General features: G+C 39.8%; 1 protein-coding gene across 1 annotated transcript in view; it reads right to left on the reverse strand.

The window, feature by feature from the left end:
* LOC136864553 (CD63 antigen) overlaps positions 1-19,382 on the reverse strand; it is a 144,789-nt gene that overhangs the window by 43,864 nt on the left and 81,543 nt on the right. Inside the window, exon 5 of the mRNA XM_067141691.2 lies at positions 15,820-16,029. Within this exon, the coding sequence (XP_066997792.2) occupies positions 15,820-16,029 (210 nt within the window). The remainder of the gene's footprint in view (positions 1-15,819; positions 16,030-19,382) is intronic.

Raw genomic sequence — 19,382 nt, forward strand, 5'->3', positions numbered from 1 at the left:
TGTTAGTTATGGGATATATACGGGTGTTATTAAAAATAAAGAATACGTAATCTTTCTTGGAATTGTTGGCTCTGGTTAGTTTTGATTTAGGTTGAATAATTTTGTTGATCATTTCTTTCTTGTATCCATATTGTGTGGCTAATTCGTGGATCAGATTCAAGTAATGTTATAAATTCTTCTATTTCAAGAATGCTTAATTTTTAAGTTGGTTTCCATTAATGTTATTGTGTTTTGTGTAGGTATATTAGGGCACATGTTTGTTATGTCACATGATACTAAGTTATGGTATTGCTCGATTTTTAGTTCTTTTGTAATATTGCAAAATTCTATTGAGTTGTGTACTGTTTTTCTAGGCTAAAGTACATGTTTTTTAAGAAAGGTTTGAATGAATTGTGACAATTTGTAAGTTGGACTATCTATGGTTTATGATGGGTCTCATAGGTATGTTTTCCTTGTGAATTTTCGGATAAGCTTTCGCGGTCAGTGATTTGGCGTTCATTATGGCGAGTTTTGTGGTTTCTTGTTCATTCAGAATAAAGAGTGTGTTTTTCAATAAAACTTTAAGATTTCTTTGGATGTTGGTAGTTGGGTCTTTATGCTTAATTTGGAAGGTACTGTCTAGGAAACATTGTTTAGTTTTTGCTATGTATTCGTTTTTGTCAATAGTAAGAGCGGTATTGCCTTTAGCTGCTTTTGTTATTAACAAGTTGGTCTGCATGATTTCATCTTTGAGTTTTTTTTATTTGTGTGTTCTTAATGACATATTTGTTGTTGCTGTTACGGCTGATTCTGTTATGTATTGTGGTAGTCTTCTTTTAAATTTTGTGTCTGACTTCATCATGTTGTTCATGGGGAATTTGTTTATGGCATTGTCAGTTTCCGTAATAGTAGTAGTTATGTTTTGGAAGGTTGAAGAATTTCCCCAAATTCTGTTTCGGTCCCTTGCTCAGTATAATGGATTCTGTTTTATCAAAATACGTGTCCATTATATTTTTCAGAGGCGGATTAAATGGGTGTTTGTTGCTTTCGCTAGGTCTAATGGGGAAGTTACTGTTGGGAACTTTGTCTCGCGTACTTTGGTTCTGTGACAGTCTAAGTGCATTTCATTTCCTATTCAATGTATTCTGCTTTTGAATTGCTAGCTCTGTTAGTTTTTCTTTGATCATTTGTTGGAAGTTGTCCCAGTAACCATGTGGTAAATCATGGGAAGCTCTTAAATGTGTTTCATAAAGTTTAGTGTTGAGGTGTTGTTTTTTACTGTTACTCTTAACCAAATTTTGCTTGTAGTTTGCTGTATATTATGTGTCTGGGTGGTGTTTGTGTTTGTTACTGTATTTTTTAAGGGATTTAAGTGTTAAGTTGCTGTATATTATGTGTCTGGGTGGTGTTTGTGTTTGTTACTGTATTTTTTAAGGGATTTAAGTGTTAAGTTGTTCGATAGACATTCTTTTAGGAAGGTGATTCTTTTAATTACGTTCATTATTTTGATTTTCAAGTTTTGATATTTATAGGCAGTTCGTTTTGCTTGGTTGGCTACGATATAATCTATTAGTTTCATGTCCGTATTTATAATTGATATTCACAAATGTAAATATTGTATTTTAACCAAATATATGTTATCCATGTATAGAATAGTTGAATTTAAGTCTCAAATTCAGGTCATTTAACTCGACGAGTGTTTTAAAGCCATGAAGAAAAAACTATAAACTGATACTATAATATTTAGGTCGAAACCAGTCATGTACATTAAAAAGACAAAATGTGTGCGTACATATGAAAAGGGACCACATGTCGGGTATTGAGACAACGGTACTGTCGTGTTCCATAACATGTAACTAATATCATGTAATTGAATGCCTCTAAAAGAAATTAAGGCCTTAAATTAGCATGTAATGTTACAACATACATTCTGTAAATTTTCAGTAGAGCTGTTTAAAAATTTGGTTACTTTGTGACACAAATAACCACTAAATTACTTGGAAGTTACGCTGGCGTTTACACTTTCATGTTCACCGGTATTCTGACAAAAATTACTGACATATATTATTTACGGTCTAATTTTAAGCAGGCCTCGGACCTATGGGAGTAATTCCCATTTGACGGGCGTGGGACTCCTTGGAAACAACTTGGCGAACGAAATGGAATTCGATGGGGATCTGTCAATATTAATGGGGCTTATGGAAGAAAAAAAGAAAGAACTAGCTGAGTCAGCAAAGAGGATGCGTTTGGATGTGCTAGGAGTAAGTGATATTCAGGTAAGGGGAGATAACGAGGACGAGATTATAAAGTGTATTTTGACGGGTGTTAGAAAGGGAAGGGCAGAGTATGGGGTAGGGCTCCTTATCAGGAATACCATTGCACGCAACATAGTTTCTGTTAGGCAGGTAAATGAGCAAATGATGTGGGTAGATTTGGCAGTTGGAGGAATTAAGATAAGAATTGTCTCAGTGTATTCACCATGTGAGGGTGCAGATGAGGATGAAGTTGACAAGTTTTATGAAGCATTGAGACACATCGTGGTCAGGGTCAACAGCAAGGATAGGATAGTGCTAATGGGCGATTTCAAGGCGAGAGTTGGGAATAGAACTGAAGGATATGAAAGGGTGATTGGCAAATGCGGGGAAGATATTGAAGCTAATGGGACTGGGAAGCGTTTGCTGGACTTCTGTGCTAGTATGGGTTTAGCTGTTACGAATACATTCTTCAAGCATAAGGCTATTCACCGCTACACATGGGAGGCTAGGGGTACCAGATCCATAATAGACCCTATCCTAACAGACTTCGAATTCAGGAAATCTGTTAAGAATGTACAAGTTTCTGGGGATTTTTCGATGATACAGAGCACTATCGGATCTGTAGTGAACTAAGTTTCTCTAGGCCTAGGATAGAGAAAGTGAAATCTGTCTGCAAACGAATAAGGGTAGAAAATCTCCAGGACGAGGAAATTAGGCAGAAGTACATGGATATGATTAGTGAGAAGTTTCGAACAGTAGACAGTAAGCAGGTCAGGATATAGAGAGAGAATTGGTGGCATACAGGGATGCTGTAGTAGAAACAGCAATAGAATGCCTAGGAACAACTGTGTGTAAAGATGGGAAAAGGCGAATATCTTGGTGGAATGATGAAGCGAGAGCAGCTTGTAAACGTAAAAAGAAGGCTTATCAGAAATGGCTCCAAACCAGGGCTGAGGCAGACAGGGAATTGTACGTAGATGAAAGAAACAGAGCAAAACAAATAGTTGTCGAACCCAAAAAGAAGTCGTGGGAAGATTTTGGTAATAACCTAGAAAGGCTAGGTCAAGCAGCAGGGAAACCTTTTTGGACAGTAATAAAGAAGCTTAGGAAGGGAGGGAAAAAGGAAATGAACAGTGTTTTGAGTAATTCAGGTGAACTCATAATAGATCCCAGGGAATCACTGGAGAGATGGAGGGAATATTTTGAACATCTTCTCAACGTAAAAGGAAATCTCCCAGGGTGATGCTGCCAACAGCCAAGCTCTTGGGGAGGAGGAAAATGATGGTGAAATTACACTTGAGGAAGTGGAAAGGATGGTAAATAAACTCCATTGTCATAAAGCTGCAGGAATAGATGAAATTCAACCTGAAATGGTGAAGTATAGTGGGAAGGCAGGAATGAAATGGCTTCATAGAGTAGTAAGATTAGCATAGAATGAGTTCTTGGCTCAGGGTACTTACAGGGGTTAGACAAGGCTGTAATCTTTCACCTTTGCTGTTTGTAGTTTATATGGATCATCTGCTGAAAGGTATAAATTGGCAGGGAGAGATTCAGTTAGGTGGAAATATAGTAAGCAGTCTGGCCTATGCTGACAACTTGGTCTTAATGGCAGATTGTGCCGAAAACCTGCAGTCTAATATCTTGGGAACTTGAAAATAGGTGCAACGAGTATGGTATGAAAATTAGCTTTTCGAAGACTAAATTGATGTCAGTAGGTAAGAAATTCAACAGAATTGAATGTCAGATTGGTGATACAAAGCTAGAACAGGTCGATAATTTCAAGTATTTAGGTTGTGTGTTCTCTCAAGATGGTAATATAGTAAGTGAGATTGAATCAAGGTGTAGTAAAGCTAATGCAGTGAGCTCACAGTTGTGATCAACAGTTTTCTGTAAGAAGGAAGTCAGCTCCCAGACCAAACTATCTTTACATCGGTCTGTTACCAGACCAACTTGGCTTTACGGGAGCGATAGCTGGCTGGACTCAGGATATCTTATTCATAAGTTAGAAATAACAGACATGAAAGTAGCAAGAATTATTGCTGGTACAAACATGTGGGAACAATGGTAGGAGGGTACACAGAATTAGGAAATAAAGGCTAATTTAGGAATGAACTCAATGGATGAAGCTGTACGCATAAACCGGCTTCGGTGGTGGGGTCATCATGAGAGGCAAATGGAGGAGGATAGGTTACCTAGGAGAATAATGGACTCTGCTATGGAGGGTAAGAGAAGTAGAGGGAGACCAAGACGACGATGGTTAGACTCAGTTTCTAATGATTTAAAGATAAGAGGTATAAAACTAAATGAGGCCACAGCACTAGTTGCAAATAGAGGATTGTGGCAACTTTTATTAAATTCACACAAGCTTGCAGACTGAACACTGAAAGGCTTAACAGTCTATAATGATAATGTATGCACGTAATGTAATTTTTTTGTATAGATCGATCTATCGATGCTAAGTCTCTTTGAGGTTTTATGACTTGCAGAAGGTCACTGAAGACAACTAATTGCAACACTACTGCACCTTACAAAAATTATCACATACCTTAATGATCGTTAATCACATCCAGCATAAGACAGGGATATAAGTTTTTCATGCTGAAGCCTGCGTTTAGGGCATATTATATGCCCTTCCACCGTTTGGTCCCGATGTCCTACCTCTTCACAGTAGTTGGAGGTGAGTCGAGACCTCTTCTTTGGGGAGAATTTTCTTGGAGTTGGTGGGTTTCTCTTCTGAGCCTTACTTGTTTTTTTAGATGTTACACGTTTTGAAGATGAGGATGGTGTAATTATTGGCAGAGGAGGAGAAACAGAAGTCTGCTCCATAAGATTTTCACTCGAGGTGGTTGGTGGCGGCGTTGTTGGAGCAGGGAAAGATGTTACACTGGGACATAGTACATCTTTCTTATCTTCTGATACGAAGGATCTAAGTTTTTCATGGAGACACATCTGTCTATTGATGCTAAGTCCTTGAGGTTTGATGACTTGCGGAAGGTCACTGAAGTCAGGCGGTGGATCTTCTGCAAGGATGGTGTAGGGTACTTCGTCAGAAACTATCGATTTCTTCATCAATGCTACACCAGGGTGCTCTTTCATATACACAAAGTGATGTATGTGGGCTATTTGTGGAAAGTTTTTCAATCAAGCACGGAACTTGTTTTGCCAGTCATAAGTAGGAATTGTTATACTTCCAGATTCTGCGGCAGCAGCGACAGGAATAATAGAGCTAGAAACCTGACAACTTTTATGGGCTACATTAATTACATCTTCAATAACTTCACTTTTATTTTTCCAGAATGATCTTCTGAAACAACCAAAATACAAATCAGTTGAAATTTCATGTGTCCCACTGGCAAAACTGAAATTTTACAACTGCTGTTCTTTCCTGTCATAACTCTCGACGTGAGGCATCTCAAAGTAGTTTTTTTCATTTTGCTGAACACAGTTATCAGCATGGAATTCTAAATGCTCCTCACCTACTGAAAAATTTTCCAAGAAGTGATGTACAAGAGATAAGGCAGTATTTACTCCTTTACCAAGCTCAATACCTGCAGTCGCTTAAGTGTGGCCAGTATCCAGTAATCGGGAGATAGTGGGTTCGAACCCCACTGTCGGCAGCCCTGAAGAGGGTTTTCCGTGGTTTCCCATTTTCACACCAGGCAAATGCTGGGGCTGTACCTTAATTAAGGCCACGGCTGCTTCCAACTCCTAGCCACTTCCTGTCCCATCATTGCCATAAGACCTATCTGTGTCGGTGCGACGTAAAGCAAATAGCAAGCTTCTGGAATAATGTACAAAACAAATTTGTCAAGAGGTTCACACACTACACTAAAAAGACCCACTTTGTAGCCTGTATAAAAGAAAATGGGTGAACTTGTTGTGGATCGTATGGTAAGTACACCTGTTGGGAAGAATCGAAACTATAATGCATTGTGCCCTTGTATGTGTTACAGCTATGTGGCCAAGAGTCAAAGGAGTTTCCAGTTGTCTAATTCATTGTCTACGGTGTTTTTATAAGCAGTCCGCTCTGACTGGACGTGATTAAGATGATGTATAGCGTTCTCCATCAATTTCTTTTTTCTTTCTCGTCCATAATTGACCATTTCCCCTACTACAGTTTGATTGCTTGTACACCACATGGAATACCAAGATGAGAGTGATACAGGAATTCTCTCTATTGATTTACAACTGTCACAGTATAATGTACGAACGTACTTCTTAGACATGCTTGTTGGGAGAAGCACGAGATCACTTCTTTGTTTTGTAGGGATCCGGCCTGGCATGAAAGTGCATTTTGTTCACTGAAATTATTCATAAAGTTCACTGCATGCTTACAATCATAAAAATGAATAGATTTTATCTGAGAAATCTTTAATACATTTCGGTGAATTTTAGTCTGCTTCCCTTCTTTCTTGAACTGTTCCTTTAAATTTTTTTGCCTCTTAGCACCACAAGCGAATACAAATTGAAAAAATGACTGACACACGTCCTGCCCTCTGAAGTGATAAATTGTGTAAGTTTCTCTCCTGTCATAATTTCTTCTCTTAGTAGCTGTCGTCATTGGGATCTAAGACCATCAATGGTACTGTGGATATATACAATGATCATTAGACCATTGATGGCCTATGATGCAATCATCTGGTGGCAGAAAGCAAGTCAAGGAAAAGTCTGCAGTAGATGGGATAGCCTACAGAGAATGGCATGCATAGCCATAACTGGGGCTATGAGAACTACGCCAACAGAAGCCTTGAATACTTTATTAGACCTTCCATCACTATGCAATTTCATAAAAGGACAGGCTAGAATGAGTTCATATAGATTGGCACAATCAGTGCTGGAATGCACAAAGACCCAATCTAGGACACTGTAAGATTAACAGAGTAATAACAGAGAAGTTCTACACATGCCCTCTGATCATATGATACCAAAGTAAAACTTTGAAAAACAGTTTGAGACCCAGGTAATAAAAAAGAGAGAGAGAAAAGAAGAAGACTGGGATATCAACAAATGGAATACTGAAAAAGAAGATAACAGTGTGGTGGACTGATGGCTCAAAGACTGTGGATGGCACAGGATGAGGGATCAACAGGGGAAGACCTGAGAGATCAATCCAGATGACTCTGGGCAGACACACTACAGTTTTTCAAGCTGAAGTGATAGCTATCAAAACATGTCTTGAAGAAAATCTGAAAATGAACTACAGTAGAACCTCGATAATTCGAAGCAGCTCTTGTTCCCGGAAACATGAGGTACGGTTCCGCATGTTATTTAAGTCGTTTATTTCAAAATACGGATAATTCATAATTCGAAGAACAATATAAGTTCCGTTACCGAAATTCAGACTTTTAATTCAAAACTGCCTTTACATTTGAAAAAAAAAAGTATTTTACAGAGTAATTTAAATTCAAAATTTCTTCGCGTCATGAAAGAACGCGTCTTCTGGAACGTGCAGGGGTAACTTTGTGCACTTTCACCCATTTCGGCGTGTCTACAGTGTGCTTCATATATGCTAAGTTCGAGCGGCATCTTAAATTATTTTGTATTCGGTGTTTTAAGGAACGCCACAATATCATGTAGCAGGCAGTCTGCGGAGAGGTAGAATCCGTGAACACTGGCGATGATGATATTTGGAAAAAGTGTGGCTTGTAACCTATAAGCAATTCGTACGTACCAAACAGTATTGTCAAGGCTGATGAAACTGCATTGTTTGTTTTATTTCTTTAAATGGTGAGGCCAAATGGACTTATGGTTTTAAGGGAGAGAATTGCCAGCCGGGAAGTGTACTGTGCTGTTATGCAGTGCACAGGGAAGCGAGACACTTCCTTCCCTGTCATAGGAAAGTTCGAAAAGCCACGATGTTTTAAGGGTGTCTGGCACTTTCCATGCAAGTACAAAAGGAAAGCAAAGCAACGCAAAGTTATCTCCGTACAGGCCATGAAGGCCCTGGGAGTGGTGGAAGGTAAAGGCTTCCACTATTCGTAACCTCGGCACTTGATGGGGTAGAGTGGTTAGCTCTACGCCCCGCCACCTTTGCCCCCAGGAATTAACCTGGTACTCATTTTTGGTGCAGATTGAATGAACCTCAGGGCCATATGCACCTCTGACGCAAGTACAAGGCATCTAAAAATGCAAACAGTACAGTAATCTGAAAGATAGAGCATTTGCACAGAGGAGCCAGAATAATTTTTCCTAGTCTTTGAATCGTGTTTTTCTTCCTTTTGTTGAGTGAGGTTATGTATGCCATTGTTTTATCCGAGTGCATTATTTGAATACTGTAAATGCACCTTGTTGGATACATTTCTGAAATAGTGTTTTCCATGGCATTTAAAAAGTTTAAACTGAGAATCAAAGTGATTGCATGCCTTAATGGGTCTTAGAAGTGCCATGGCGGGAAATTGTACAAGTATAGTCACTGTACTGTTCTAGTGTGGACGGCAGCGAGAGATAGTCTCTCCTTGACATAGGAAAGTTTGATAAGCCGTAATGTTTTAAGGGCATCAGGTACTCTCCGTGCAAGCACAAGGCATCTAAAATGCATACAGTACAGCAGCACAGTAATCAATGAATAAAGCACTTGCACAAGGGAGCCAGTATAGATTTCTCCTCGCCTTTGAATCATGTTTTCTTTCTTTTAATTTCATTGCGTGAGGTTATGTTTGCCGGTGAGTTATCCAAGTACATTATTTGAATACTGTACATGCACCTTGTTGGATATATTTTGGAAATAGTTTTCTACTATGGCATTTGAGAGGTTTAAACTGTGAATCAAGGCTAATTAATTACATGCAGTAACCAGTCTTGCCAACTTATATTTTCAAAATCCACTAAAATTCCGCCAAGAAATCCGATCTCAAATAATGAGCAATAAAAACGAGTAATAATAATAACAAAAATAATAATGTCCGCTCCTGTGGCGTAGTGGTTAGTGATTAGCTGCCACCCCCAGAGGCCCGGGATCGATTCCTGGCTCTGCCACGAAAATTTGAAATGTGGTACGAGGGCTGGAATGGGGCCCACTCAGCCTCGGGAGGTCAACTGAGTAGAGGTGGGTTCGATTCCCACCTCAGCCATCCTGGAAGTGGTTTTCCGTAGTTCCCCACTTCTCCTCCAGACAAATGCCAGGATGGTACCTAACTTAAGGCCACGGCCGCTTCCTTCCCTCTTCCTTGTCTATCCCTTCCAATCTTCCCATCCCCCCCGCAAGGCCCCTGTTCAGCATAGCAGGTGCGGCCGCCTGGGCGAGGTACTGGTCATCCTCCCGAGTTGTATCCCCGACCCAATGTCTCACGCTCAAGCTCCCCCTTCAGGGGGTAGAGGTGGGATCCCTCGCTGAGTTCGAGGGAAAACCAACCCTGGAGGGTAAGCAGATTAAGAAATAATAATAATAATAATAATAATAATAATAATAATAATAATAATAATAATAATAATAATAATAAAAGTAAATGTCTGCACTCACCTTATGTGAGTTACACTGGGATTAACCCCCTGCCTGCGACCCGGCGAGCTAAAACTTGTAGGCATTTTACTGCCGGGAGCAAACTAGGTGAATCGCCTACCTCACATAAGAGGCCAGTTAATTAAATGGTCTTCCTTCATAGCGTAAATATAAATGCTACTCTCTCTCAGTTTCATTATCTGTTGTCATTCATCAACTTAAGAGATAAGTAACCTTTCCCCACGCATTACAGATTTATGATACCATGCTCTCATAACATCAAATCCAAACAAATATGTTTTCCTCATGTGACTGCTAGCTCCTGACAAGAAATACGGAATAGCTCGAAGACAGACTGGAGTACAAATTAAAAAAACGTAAAATGGATAAAACACTAAATTCCGCCAAAAAATCTGCTATCCGCTAAATGATATAATTCTCCGCCGACAGTATTCTAATTCTGCCAAATTTAGCGGAAAATCCGCCAAGTTGGCAACACTGGCAGTAATGGTCTTAAAATACATTGTGACGCCGCAAAGGTCGGCATTTCCGAATTATGTGTTGGCGGTTAATTCGAAGTCCAATTAAAGAGGTTTTACTGTATAGGAATAAGAACATTTTCATTTTTACGGACAGCCAAGTGGCCAGTAAGGCACTAGAGGCACCCCTGATAATAACCAGAATTCTCCTGAAGCTCTCAAAGTACAACATTGTCAAAATAATATGGGTACCAGGGCATGCAGGCATAGAAGGAAATGAAAAGGCAGATAAACCAGCCAGGAAAGGGGCAGAAACACATTTTGTAGGCCCAGAACCTGTATGCGGGATTTCCTATGGACAAGCCCGACACTACATAGGAAAATGGGTACAAAAGAAACAAATGGAAAACTGGAAAAACACGCCAGGATGCAGGCTTGCAAAGGAACTGATAAAAGGACCAAACAAGAAGCATACTAAAGAACTGTTGAAACTCAGCAGAGAAAATATAAGATGGGTAGTAGGACTGTTGACAGGACACTGCCATCCGAAAAAACACTTACATAGAATTGGAGTAATAAGAGACAACATAGGCCTATGTAGGAAATGCAATGAAGCAGAGGAATCAGCTGAACACAAACTTTTGGAATGTGAGGTGCTGGGTAGAATCAGACTCTCTACTCTAGGACTACCAGGTGAAGAGAGAGAAAAAATCCAAGACGACCCAATAAGAACAACCTGCAGCTTTGTTAAGGGAGCAGGTATATCTAGGTGGGAGTGAAGGAAAAACATGGTAGCAAAAGATCTTAAGAGGTCGACGCTAATTAGGAACTAACATTTAGAGGCCCCATGAAGAAAAGAAGAAGCTGTCGTCATTAGCAGGTTTTGTACTAATGCATTCATCGCACCCATCAATACGTGGTAGTGACTAACATGTTCTCCACAATTGTAATCCAGTTCCTATTCTCGAAGAATTAATGAAGCTTTAGGGAAAAAAGACCAGTGCAATTTCTTGTACAGCCAGAATCCTTATTTATAAATTCTTTAACCTCCTCCATATATGCAGAGGCTGTTTGAATTTTGGGAACATCATGTAGAACATTTACGTCCGCATCAACAGCGTCGTCCTGCAACTCGTCTGTTGTGGATATTTCAAAAGGTTCACTTTCCTCAAAATCACTATCCTCACCATAATTTTCACTTTCAGACTCGAGGGGTGCACTGACGTAATCCAAAATAACATTCGATAGCTCTGGCGGCAAGTCACTCCCTGTATATTGTTTTAAAATTTTCACAATAACATCTGCTGCATCACTAGGCCCTGACATAGTGAGAATTATTACTCCTTATTTTGGAACCTAGTCTATTTTTAAATGTTTTGTTGTTGTTGCAGTCATCAGTCCACAGACTGGTTTGATGCAGCTCTCCATGCCACCCTATCCTGTATTAACCTTTTCATTTGTACGTAACTACTGCATCCTACATCTGCTCTAATCTGTTCGTCATATTCATACCTTGGTCTACCCCTACCGTTCTTACCACCTACACTTCCTTCTTAAGATGTGTCCTATCATTCTATCTCTTCTTGTCAAATTTAGCCAAATCGATCTCCTCTCACCAATTCGATTCAGTATCTCTTCATTCGTGATTCGATCTATCCATCTCGCCTTCAACATTCTTCTGTAACACCACATTTCAAAAGATTCTATTCTCTTTCTTTCTGAGCTAGTTATCGTCCATGTTAGTTATTTTACTACCCAAGCAACAATATTCATCTACTTCCTTTGAGATGTCATTTCCTAATTTAATATTTCCTGCATCACCTGCCTTTGTTTGACTGCACTATATTACTTTTGTTTGGACTTATTTATTTTCATCTTGTAATCCTTACCCAAGACTTTGTCCATACCAGTCAGCAGCTTCGAGATCTTCTGCAGTCTCAGATAAAATAACAATATCATCGGCAAATCTCAAGGATTTGATTTCCTCTCCTTGGATTGTGATTCCCTTTCCAAATTCCTCTTTGATTTCCTTTACTGCATGTTCTATGTAAACATTGAAAAGGAGGGGAACAAACTGCAGCCTTGCTTCACTCCTTTCTGGATTGCTGCTTCTTTTTCACAGCCCTCGATTCATATCACTGCAGACTGATTTTTATACAGATTGTAGATAATTCTTTGTTCTCGGTATCTGATCCCTATCATCTTCAGAATCGTAAATAGCTTGGTCCAATCAACATTATCGAATGCCTTTTCTAGATCTACGAATGCCATGTACGTGGGCTTGTCCTTCTTGATTCGATCCTCTAAGATCAGACTAAAGTCAGGATTGCTTCACGTGTTCCTACATTTCTTCTGAAGCCAAATTGATTTTCTCCCAACTCAGCTTCAACTTGCTTTTCCATTCTTCTGTAAATAATACGTGTTAAAATTTTGGAGGCATGAGATACTAATCTAATGGTGCGGTACTTTTCACACCTGTCACCACTGGCTTTCTTGGGAATAGGTATAACAACATTCTGCCAAACATCGGATGGGACTTCTCCTGTTTCGTATATCTTAAACACTAAATGGAATAACCTTGCCATGCTGGTTTCTCCTAAGAGAGTCAGTAATTCAGAGGGAATGTCATCAATTCAAGGTGCCTTGTTCCTATTTAGGTCTCCGACAGGTCTGTCAAACCATGACCTCAAAATTGGGTCTCCCATTTCATCAGCACCAACAGCCTCTTCTTTCAGAACCAAATTATCTACATCTTTACCTTGATACAACTTTTGGATATGTTCTTGCCATCTTTCTGCTTTATCTTATTACCCTAGAAGTGGCTTTCCATCTGAGCTCTTAATATTCATAAACGTAGATTTCCTTTCCCCAAAGGTTTCCTTGATTTTCCTATATCTACATTTCCCAGGACCATACAACCTTTGACATCCTTGCACTTCTCCTTCAGCCATTCTTCCTTAGCTACCTTGCACTTTCTATCCACTTGATTCTTTAATCTCCTGTATTCTTTTCTGCCCTCTTCATTTCTGGCATTCTCATATTTTTGTCATTCATCAATCAGATCTAGTATCACCTGAGTTATCCACTGATTCTTAGTTGATGTTTTCTTCCCTCCTAACATCTCTTCAGCAGCCCTACTGACTTCATTTTTCACGACAATCCACTCTTCCTCTATTGTTTCCTTCGGCCTTTTCATTTAGCCCTTGTGTAACATGTTCCTTGAAACAATCCCTCACACTCTTTTCTTTCAACTTGTCCAGATCCCATCTTTTTGCATTCTTTTCTTTCTTCAAGTTCTTCAACTTCAGATGGGATTTCATGACCAACAAGTTGTGGTCAGGGTCCACGTCTGCTCCTGGGAAAGTTTTGCAATCCAACACCTGGTTTCTGAATCTCTGCCTAATCATAATTAAGTCTATTTGACATCTTCCAGTGTCTCCAGGTCTCGTCCATGTATACAGCTGTTGTTTGTGGTGTTTGAACTAAGTATTGGCAAGGACTAAATTATGATCAGTGCAGAATTCAACCAGCCGACTTCCTCTTTCATTCTTTTGTCCCAATCCGAATTCTCTTACTGTATTACCTTCTCTTCCTTGGCCTACCACAGCATTCCAGTCTCCCATCATAATTAGATTCTCCTCACCTGTTACATATTGTATTAAATCTTCTATCTCTTCATATATTCTTTCAATTTTCTCATATCCACTGAACTAGTATGCATATAGACCTGCACTATTGTGGCGGGCATTGGTTTGGTGTCTATCTTGACGACAATAATTCTTTCACTATGCTGGTCGAAGTAGCTTACCCGCTGCCCATTTTCTTATTCATTATTAAACCAACTCCTGCATTTCCCGTTTGATTTTGTGTTGATAATTCGGTAGTCGCCTGACCAAAAATCCTGTTCTTCCTGCCATCATACTTCACTTACACCAACTACATCTAACTTTAGTCTATCCATCTCCCTTTTCAGATTCTCTAGCCTACTACAACGATTGAAACTTCTAACATTCCACACTCCGACTTGCAGAATGTCTGTATCCATCTTTCTGATGATCGCCCCCTCTCGTGTAGTCCCCACCCGGAGATCCGAACGGGGGACTAGTTTACCTCCGGAATATTTTACCTGGGATGAGGCCATCATCAGTACATCATTCAGGGAGAGCTGGATGTCCTTGGGAGTTAGCTACGGCTGTAGTTTCCCGCTGCTTTCAGCCGCGTAGCAATTCAACACAGCCAGACTGAGTATTGTTATAAGGCCGTATCAGTCAATCATCTGGACTGCCTGCCACCCTTGCAACTTCCAAAAGGCTGCTACCCCCCCTTTCGATGAACCATTCCTTAGTCTGGTCTCTCAACAGATACCTATCCGATATGGTTGCACCTGCAGCTTGGCTATCTGCTTCATTGGTGAAATCGCTGACAATGTGCATCTTAAATTCTCTTATGAAAAGACTGAATATATGGAGTACAAGCACCAAAATGAGAGTTATATGGAGGTAAAACATGGCAAGGATAAAAGGACAGACAAGTTCAAATACTTGGGTGAATGGATGCAACTCAATGGACTGGATAAAGAGGCAAACAAGGCAAGAGCAAGAAAATTAGATCTGGCCTGCAAACTAACACAGAACAGGTATAACAAACCGGCAATATCCTACAAGGCCAAAATCCGACATTATAACACGGTAATAAAACCAGAAGGATTGTATGCTTCAGAATGCCTTATTTTAAATAAAAAAGGGGAGCTGCATGAACTCGAGGAGATAATAATAATAATAATAATAATAATAATAATAATAATAATAATAATAATAATAATGGCTTTTACGACTCACGAAGTACTTTAACGGTTTTCGGAGACGCCAAGGTGTCGGAATTTAGTCCCGCCCCAGTAAATCTCCCGACATGAGGCTGACGTATTCGAGCATCTTCAAGTACCACCGGACAGAGCCAGGATCAAACCAGCCAAGTTGGGGTCAGAAGGCCAGCACCTCAATAATCTGAGTCACTCAGCCCAGCAAACTCGAGAAGAAGGAAAGGAAGTTTCTGAGGAAAATTCTGGGATAGCAGAAGACTACTGAGGGGACTTGGAAGAAAAGGAGAAATGATAAGCTCTACAAGTACACTGTAAAGATCCCGGACACAATGCGGAAATGAAGAATGAATGTCTATGGATACCTGGTACGAATGCACGACAAATGACTGACCAAGAAGATCTTCAAATGCATCATGGGGTTAAAGGCCACCTGCAAGGGGGTAGAAGAGGTCAAGAAGTTTGAATTACACTGTAGATGATGCGCAATAGAAGAGTTCAGAAGAAGAGTCGACAGTCTAAAATCATTTGAAGAAAAAGCACTAAAATGGAGGCCTGTATGGATCATTTCCGAAGAGGAGAGAAAGGCGAGAAGCAGAAGACTGAAGAGGTTTTGGGAAGAGGAGAGAAGAAGAGAGGCCAAGAAGCCTTAAGTTCTATGCAGCCAAATGGCCAAATTTGAAAAGAGGGGGGGGGGGGGGGGGAAGGAAATCCCTCTTTTGCACTTTTCAAAGGACTCAAAGAAAAAGTACCACTGAAAATATCTAATAAGAGATCTGTGAGAAAAACACAAGAGGTTATTTGACATGGGAAGAATCTCTAATATACAGTAACAGTGCAAGTTTTCCTTACCTGCACAAAAGCAATACCAATGCCAACACCCATAATGACGACTGCTTTTGATGATATCATATCAGCAAAAGCCTGCAAGCAACCCTTCTTGTAAGCATTTTCAGGTGGGCAAGTAGAACTCATATCTGCAGCTGCACAACATGATGGTGGGATGAAGTCTTTGCGGAATGAATACCAATCAGTATACTGCTTAACGCCACAGCATTCCAACTAGAAGAAAAGAATTCATTATTAGTACTGAAATAAGTCTTCTCTTGTGAAATACTTTGCAGTGATAACTTAAATTTGTAGTTCACTTGGCAAGGTTATAAAAACAAGCAGTTTAATATACAACAAATGACAAGTTGAATTGAATATTCCAAGGGGTTTTCCAATCTGCAATATAACCCATTCTAATACCATTTCCTGGAATAAGTTTGTGACATAAGAGTACCCTTTTTTGAATGCAATTGCAGCAGCTATATACAATGAATAGGTACACTTGTATTTATGACAAAATAGCAGCTAAGGTGTACAAGGCGTATGAATTTGACACATATGTCAGTTTGTCTAACATTAACCTACCAACACACACAAGTTGAGTATGCCAAACACTAGCGTCTTATTTACTTCGTTCAGTAATCGTTTCGTATTTAATCCAAAGGAAAAGGCTTTGGAAGCCATAATTTGCTAGTAGAAACATATAGTGAACACGTTCCATCGATAAGAACATGCGAGACATGGTTTCGAGAATTTAAATGTGGCGATTTCAATGTGAACGACAATGCGCCCTCTGGTAGACCACAAAAGTGTGCAGACAAGCAATTGCAGGCGTTACTGGATGATGACCCAACTCAAACTCAACAACAATAAGCACAAGCATTAAATGTGTCATAATAAACAATTGGAAGACGTTTACAAGCAATGGGGAAGATCAGTAAACTCGGTAAATGGGTCCCACACGATCTGAATGAATGGCAAATGGAAAATCGCAGTCACTTGTGAAATGCTGCTTCAACACAAAAAAAGAAAATTTCTGTACCGAATTGTGACAAGCGAAGAAAAATTGATTTATTTTGAAAACCCAAAGCGGAGAAAATCGTCTCTGCCACCTGGCGAAGCCAGTCCTTTAACACCAAGGCCAAATCGCTTCAGCAAGAAGACTGCGCTGTGTGCTGGGTGGGACCAGAGCGGTATTGTGTATTATGAACTCTTGAAGCCCGGTGAAACCGTTAATGCACAATGCCATCACCAACAAATGATGAATTTAAATCACGCATTGATCGAAAGACGACCGGAAAGGGCTAGAAGACATGTTAAAGGGATTTTGTTACACGACAGTGTGCCATCTCACACAGCAAATCCAGTGAAAGACACCTTGAAGTCGCTTGGATGGGACATCCACACCCGCCGTACTCTCCCCGACCTGGTGCCTTTTTGCATCAAAGGGGCATGCGCTCACACAGCAGCGCTTCAACAATTTCGAGGAAGTTGGAAAATGGCTCGACGAATGGCTTGCCGCAAAAGACAAGCAGTTTTTCTGGCAGGGTATTCGTAACTTATGTGAAAGATGGGTGAAGTGTATAGAAGCCGATGGCCAATATTTTGAATAAACAAAAAATGAATTTCCCTTGAAAATTATGAATTTCCTTTACCACAAAAACTTATGCATACACCTGGTACCTTCTTTTCAGGTTTACTTTGAGAAGTAGTTTGTTGTATGAAACAACATAAAACAGTTCTCTACATGTAGGGATAACTTGAATTAATGGCATTCAAGAGACGATTCACTCTGTAACCCACGGGCAGTGCAGACTTTGCCTTACCTAGTTGGAATGTTTTACACTGAGGTTGGATGTAAACTGCTCAAAAAATGTAGAGGTTTTTGGTTCTATGTCACTTTCTTCTAAAAGCGTCGGCATCTCTTCTTCCTCATTTTGCACGAAGCTGCCAACTTGATAGACATTTATCAAATCCATGGTTGCTTAGATACGAGATGTTCCACTCGTATTATTTTCATTGCGAATATTCCAAGGAAATCGTATATGTTAAACATTGTCACCTATGGGGAAGCTCTTGTAATAAGACAAAGTTGATAAACAAGAGACAGCAGTCAAGGCAGAATTCATAAATACAAGTGTCCTACAGCGCACCTCTCAGTCTTAGTATGAGAAGACACTGTGTAGCTCAGATGGAGAGACCAGTCTTTGTATGGGATTGGGTTAATTGTGTTATCATTTGCATGAATAAGAAAATAAATTAAGATCTGCAAACTGATGTAACAGGGAATGCCTAGGGAAAGGATTAAGAGACACATTTGTGGAAATGAGTGAAGCTATACATCCAAGCTGGTTTGACACGGTATTGGAAATACGAAGGTCGATCAAATAAAAACAGGATTTTTTTCCCTGAACATCAACAATATCAGAAAATTGCAGAACAAGTCAGAATCAGTTATGGGAGCTGTCAAGCAAACGTCACAAACGACCTACAGTTCCATAGAAGTGTGTTCCAGATGGGACCCTCGCCTTATGACCAAAAATCTGAAGTTGAGACGTTTGGAGGTCTGTCAGAGGCTTCCAGCAAGGTTTGTGGAAGAAGGTGATGCATTTCCGAGTCGGATCATCACCTGCGACGAAACATGGGTCCACCACTACACTCCTGAATCCAAATAAGCCAGTAAGGAGTGGCGGAGGAAAGGGGAGGCAGCACCAGTGAAAGCCAAGACTCGACCTGTCAGCTAGCAAGGTTCTTGCAACCGTTATATTTGATCGGCGAGGCATTTTGCTGACCGATTTTTTGCATGAGCGACGCACAATCAATGCCACTTACTACTGCAAGCTGTTGAATTAGACAAGGGCTACATATAGCCACAAAAGACTAGACGAACCGATTCAAGACATAATTCATAAATACGAGTGTCCTAGAGCGCACCTCTCAGTCTTAGTATGAGAAGACACTGTGTAGCTCAGATGGAGAGACCGGTCTTTGTATGGGATTGGGTTAATTGTGTTATCATTTGTATGAATAAGAAAAGAAATTAAGATCTGCAAACTGATGCAACAGGGAATACTGCAGCTCTGTCTCCAAGCTACAAGAATTTCACTGGACTACAGTTGACCATCCTCCATACTGTAAGACTTTCCTAACTTGCTGACTAACTTTACAATATATGTAAATCTGGATTTAACTTGAAAATTTGAATATCTGCATTTAAAATGGAAATTATGAAAATTAACATTCATTAAATAAAATACACACTCGTCGAACCTTGTACTCACACTTACTTGTTACCTGCTTACTTACACATACGTTATTTGAAGGGCGCCAGCTGTCACTCAGTACAGCAATAATAGAATGAGACTCTTGACTATCTCTAAGGTGTGGGGTAATAAGCTTACTTTTGACAACATACCATATAAGTTCTGGGAAAAGGAGATTGGCGTTCGGTTTCCCCATTAATTTTGAGGTTAAGATATTTTACTTTCATTGAAATAAAACTATGAATTCGTTTGATAGAACAATATATATTCTTTAAATAATATTTCAAAAAATAATGAGTCTTGTTGCGATAAAACAGATGA

The sequence above is a fragment of the Anabrus simplex genome, chromosome 2 (genome assembly GCF_040414725.1).
Source record: "Anabrus simplex isolate iqAnaSimp1 chromosome 2, ASM4041472v1, whole genome shotgun sequence".
Classification (NCBI taxonomy): domain Eukaryota; kingdom Metazoa; phylum Arthropoda; class Insecta; order Orthoptera; family Tettigoniidae; genus Anabrus; species Anabrus simplex.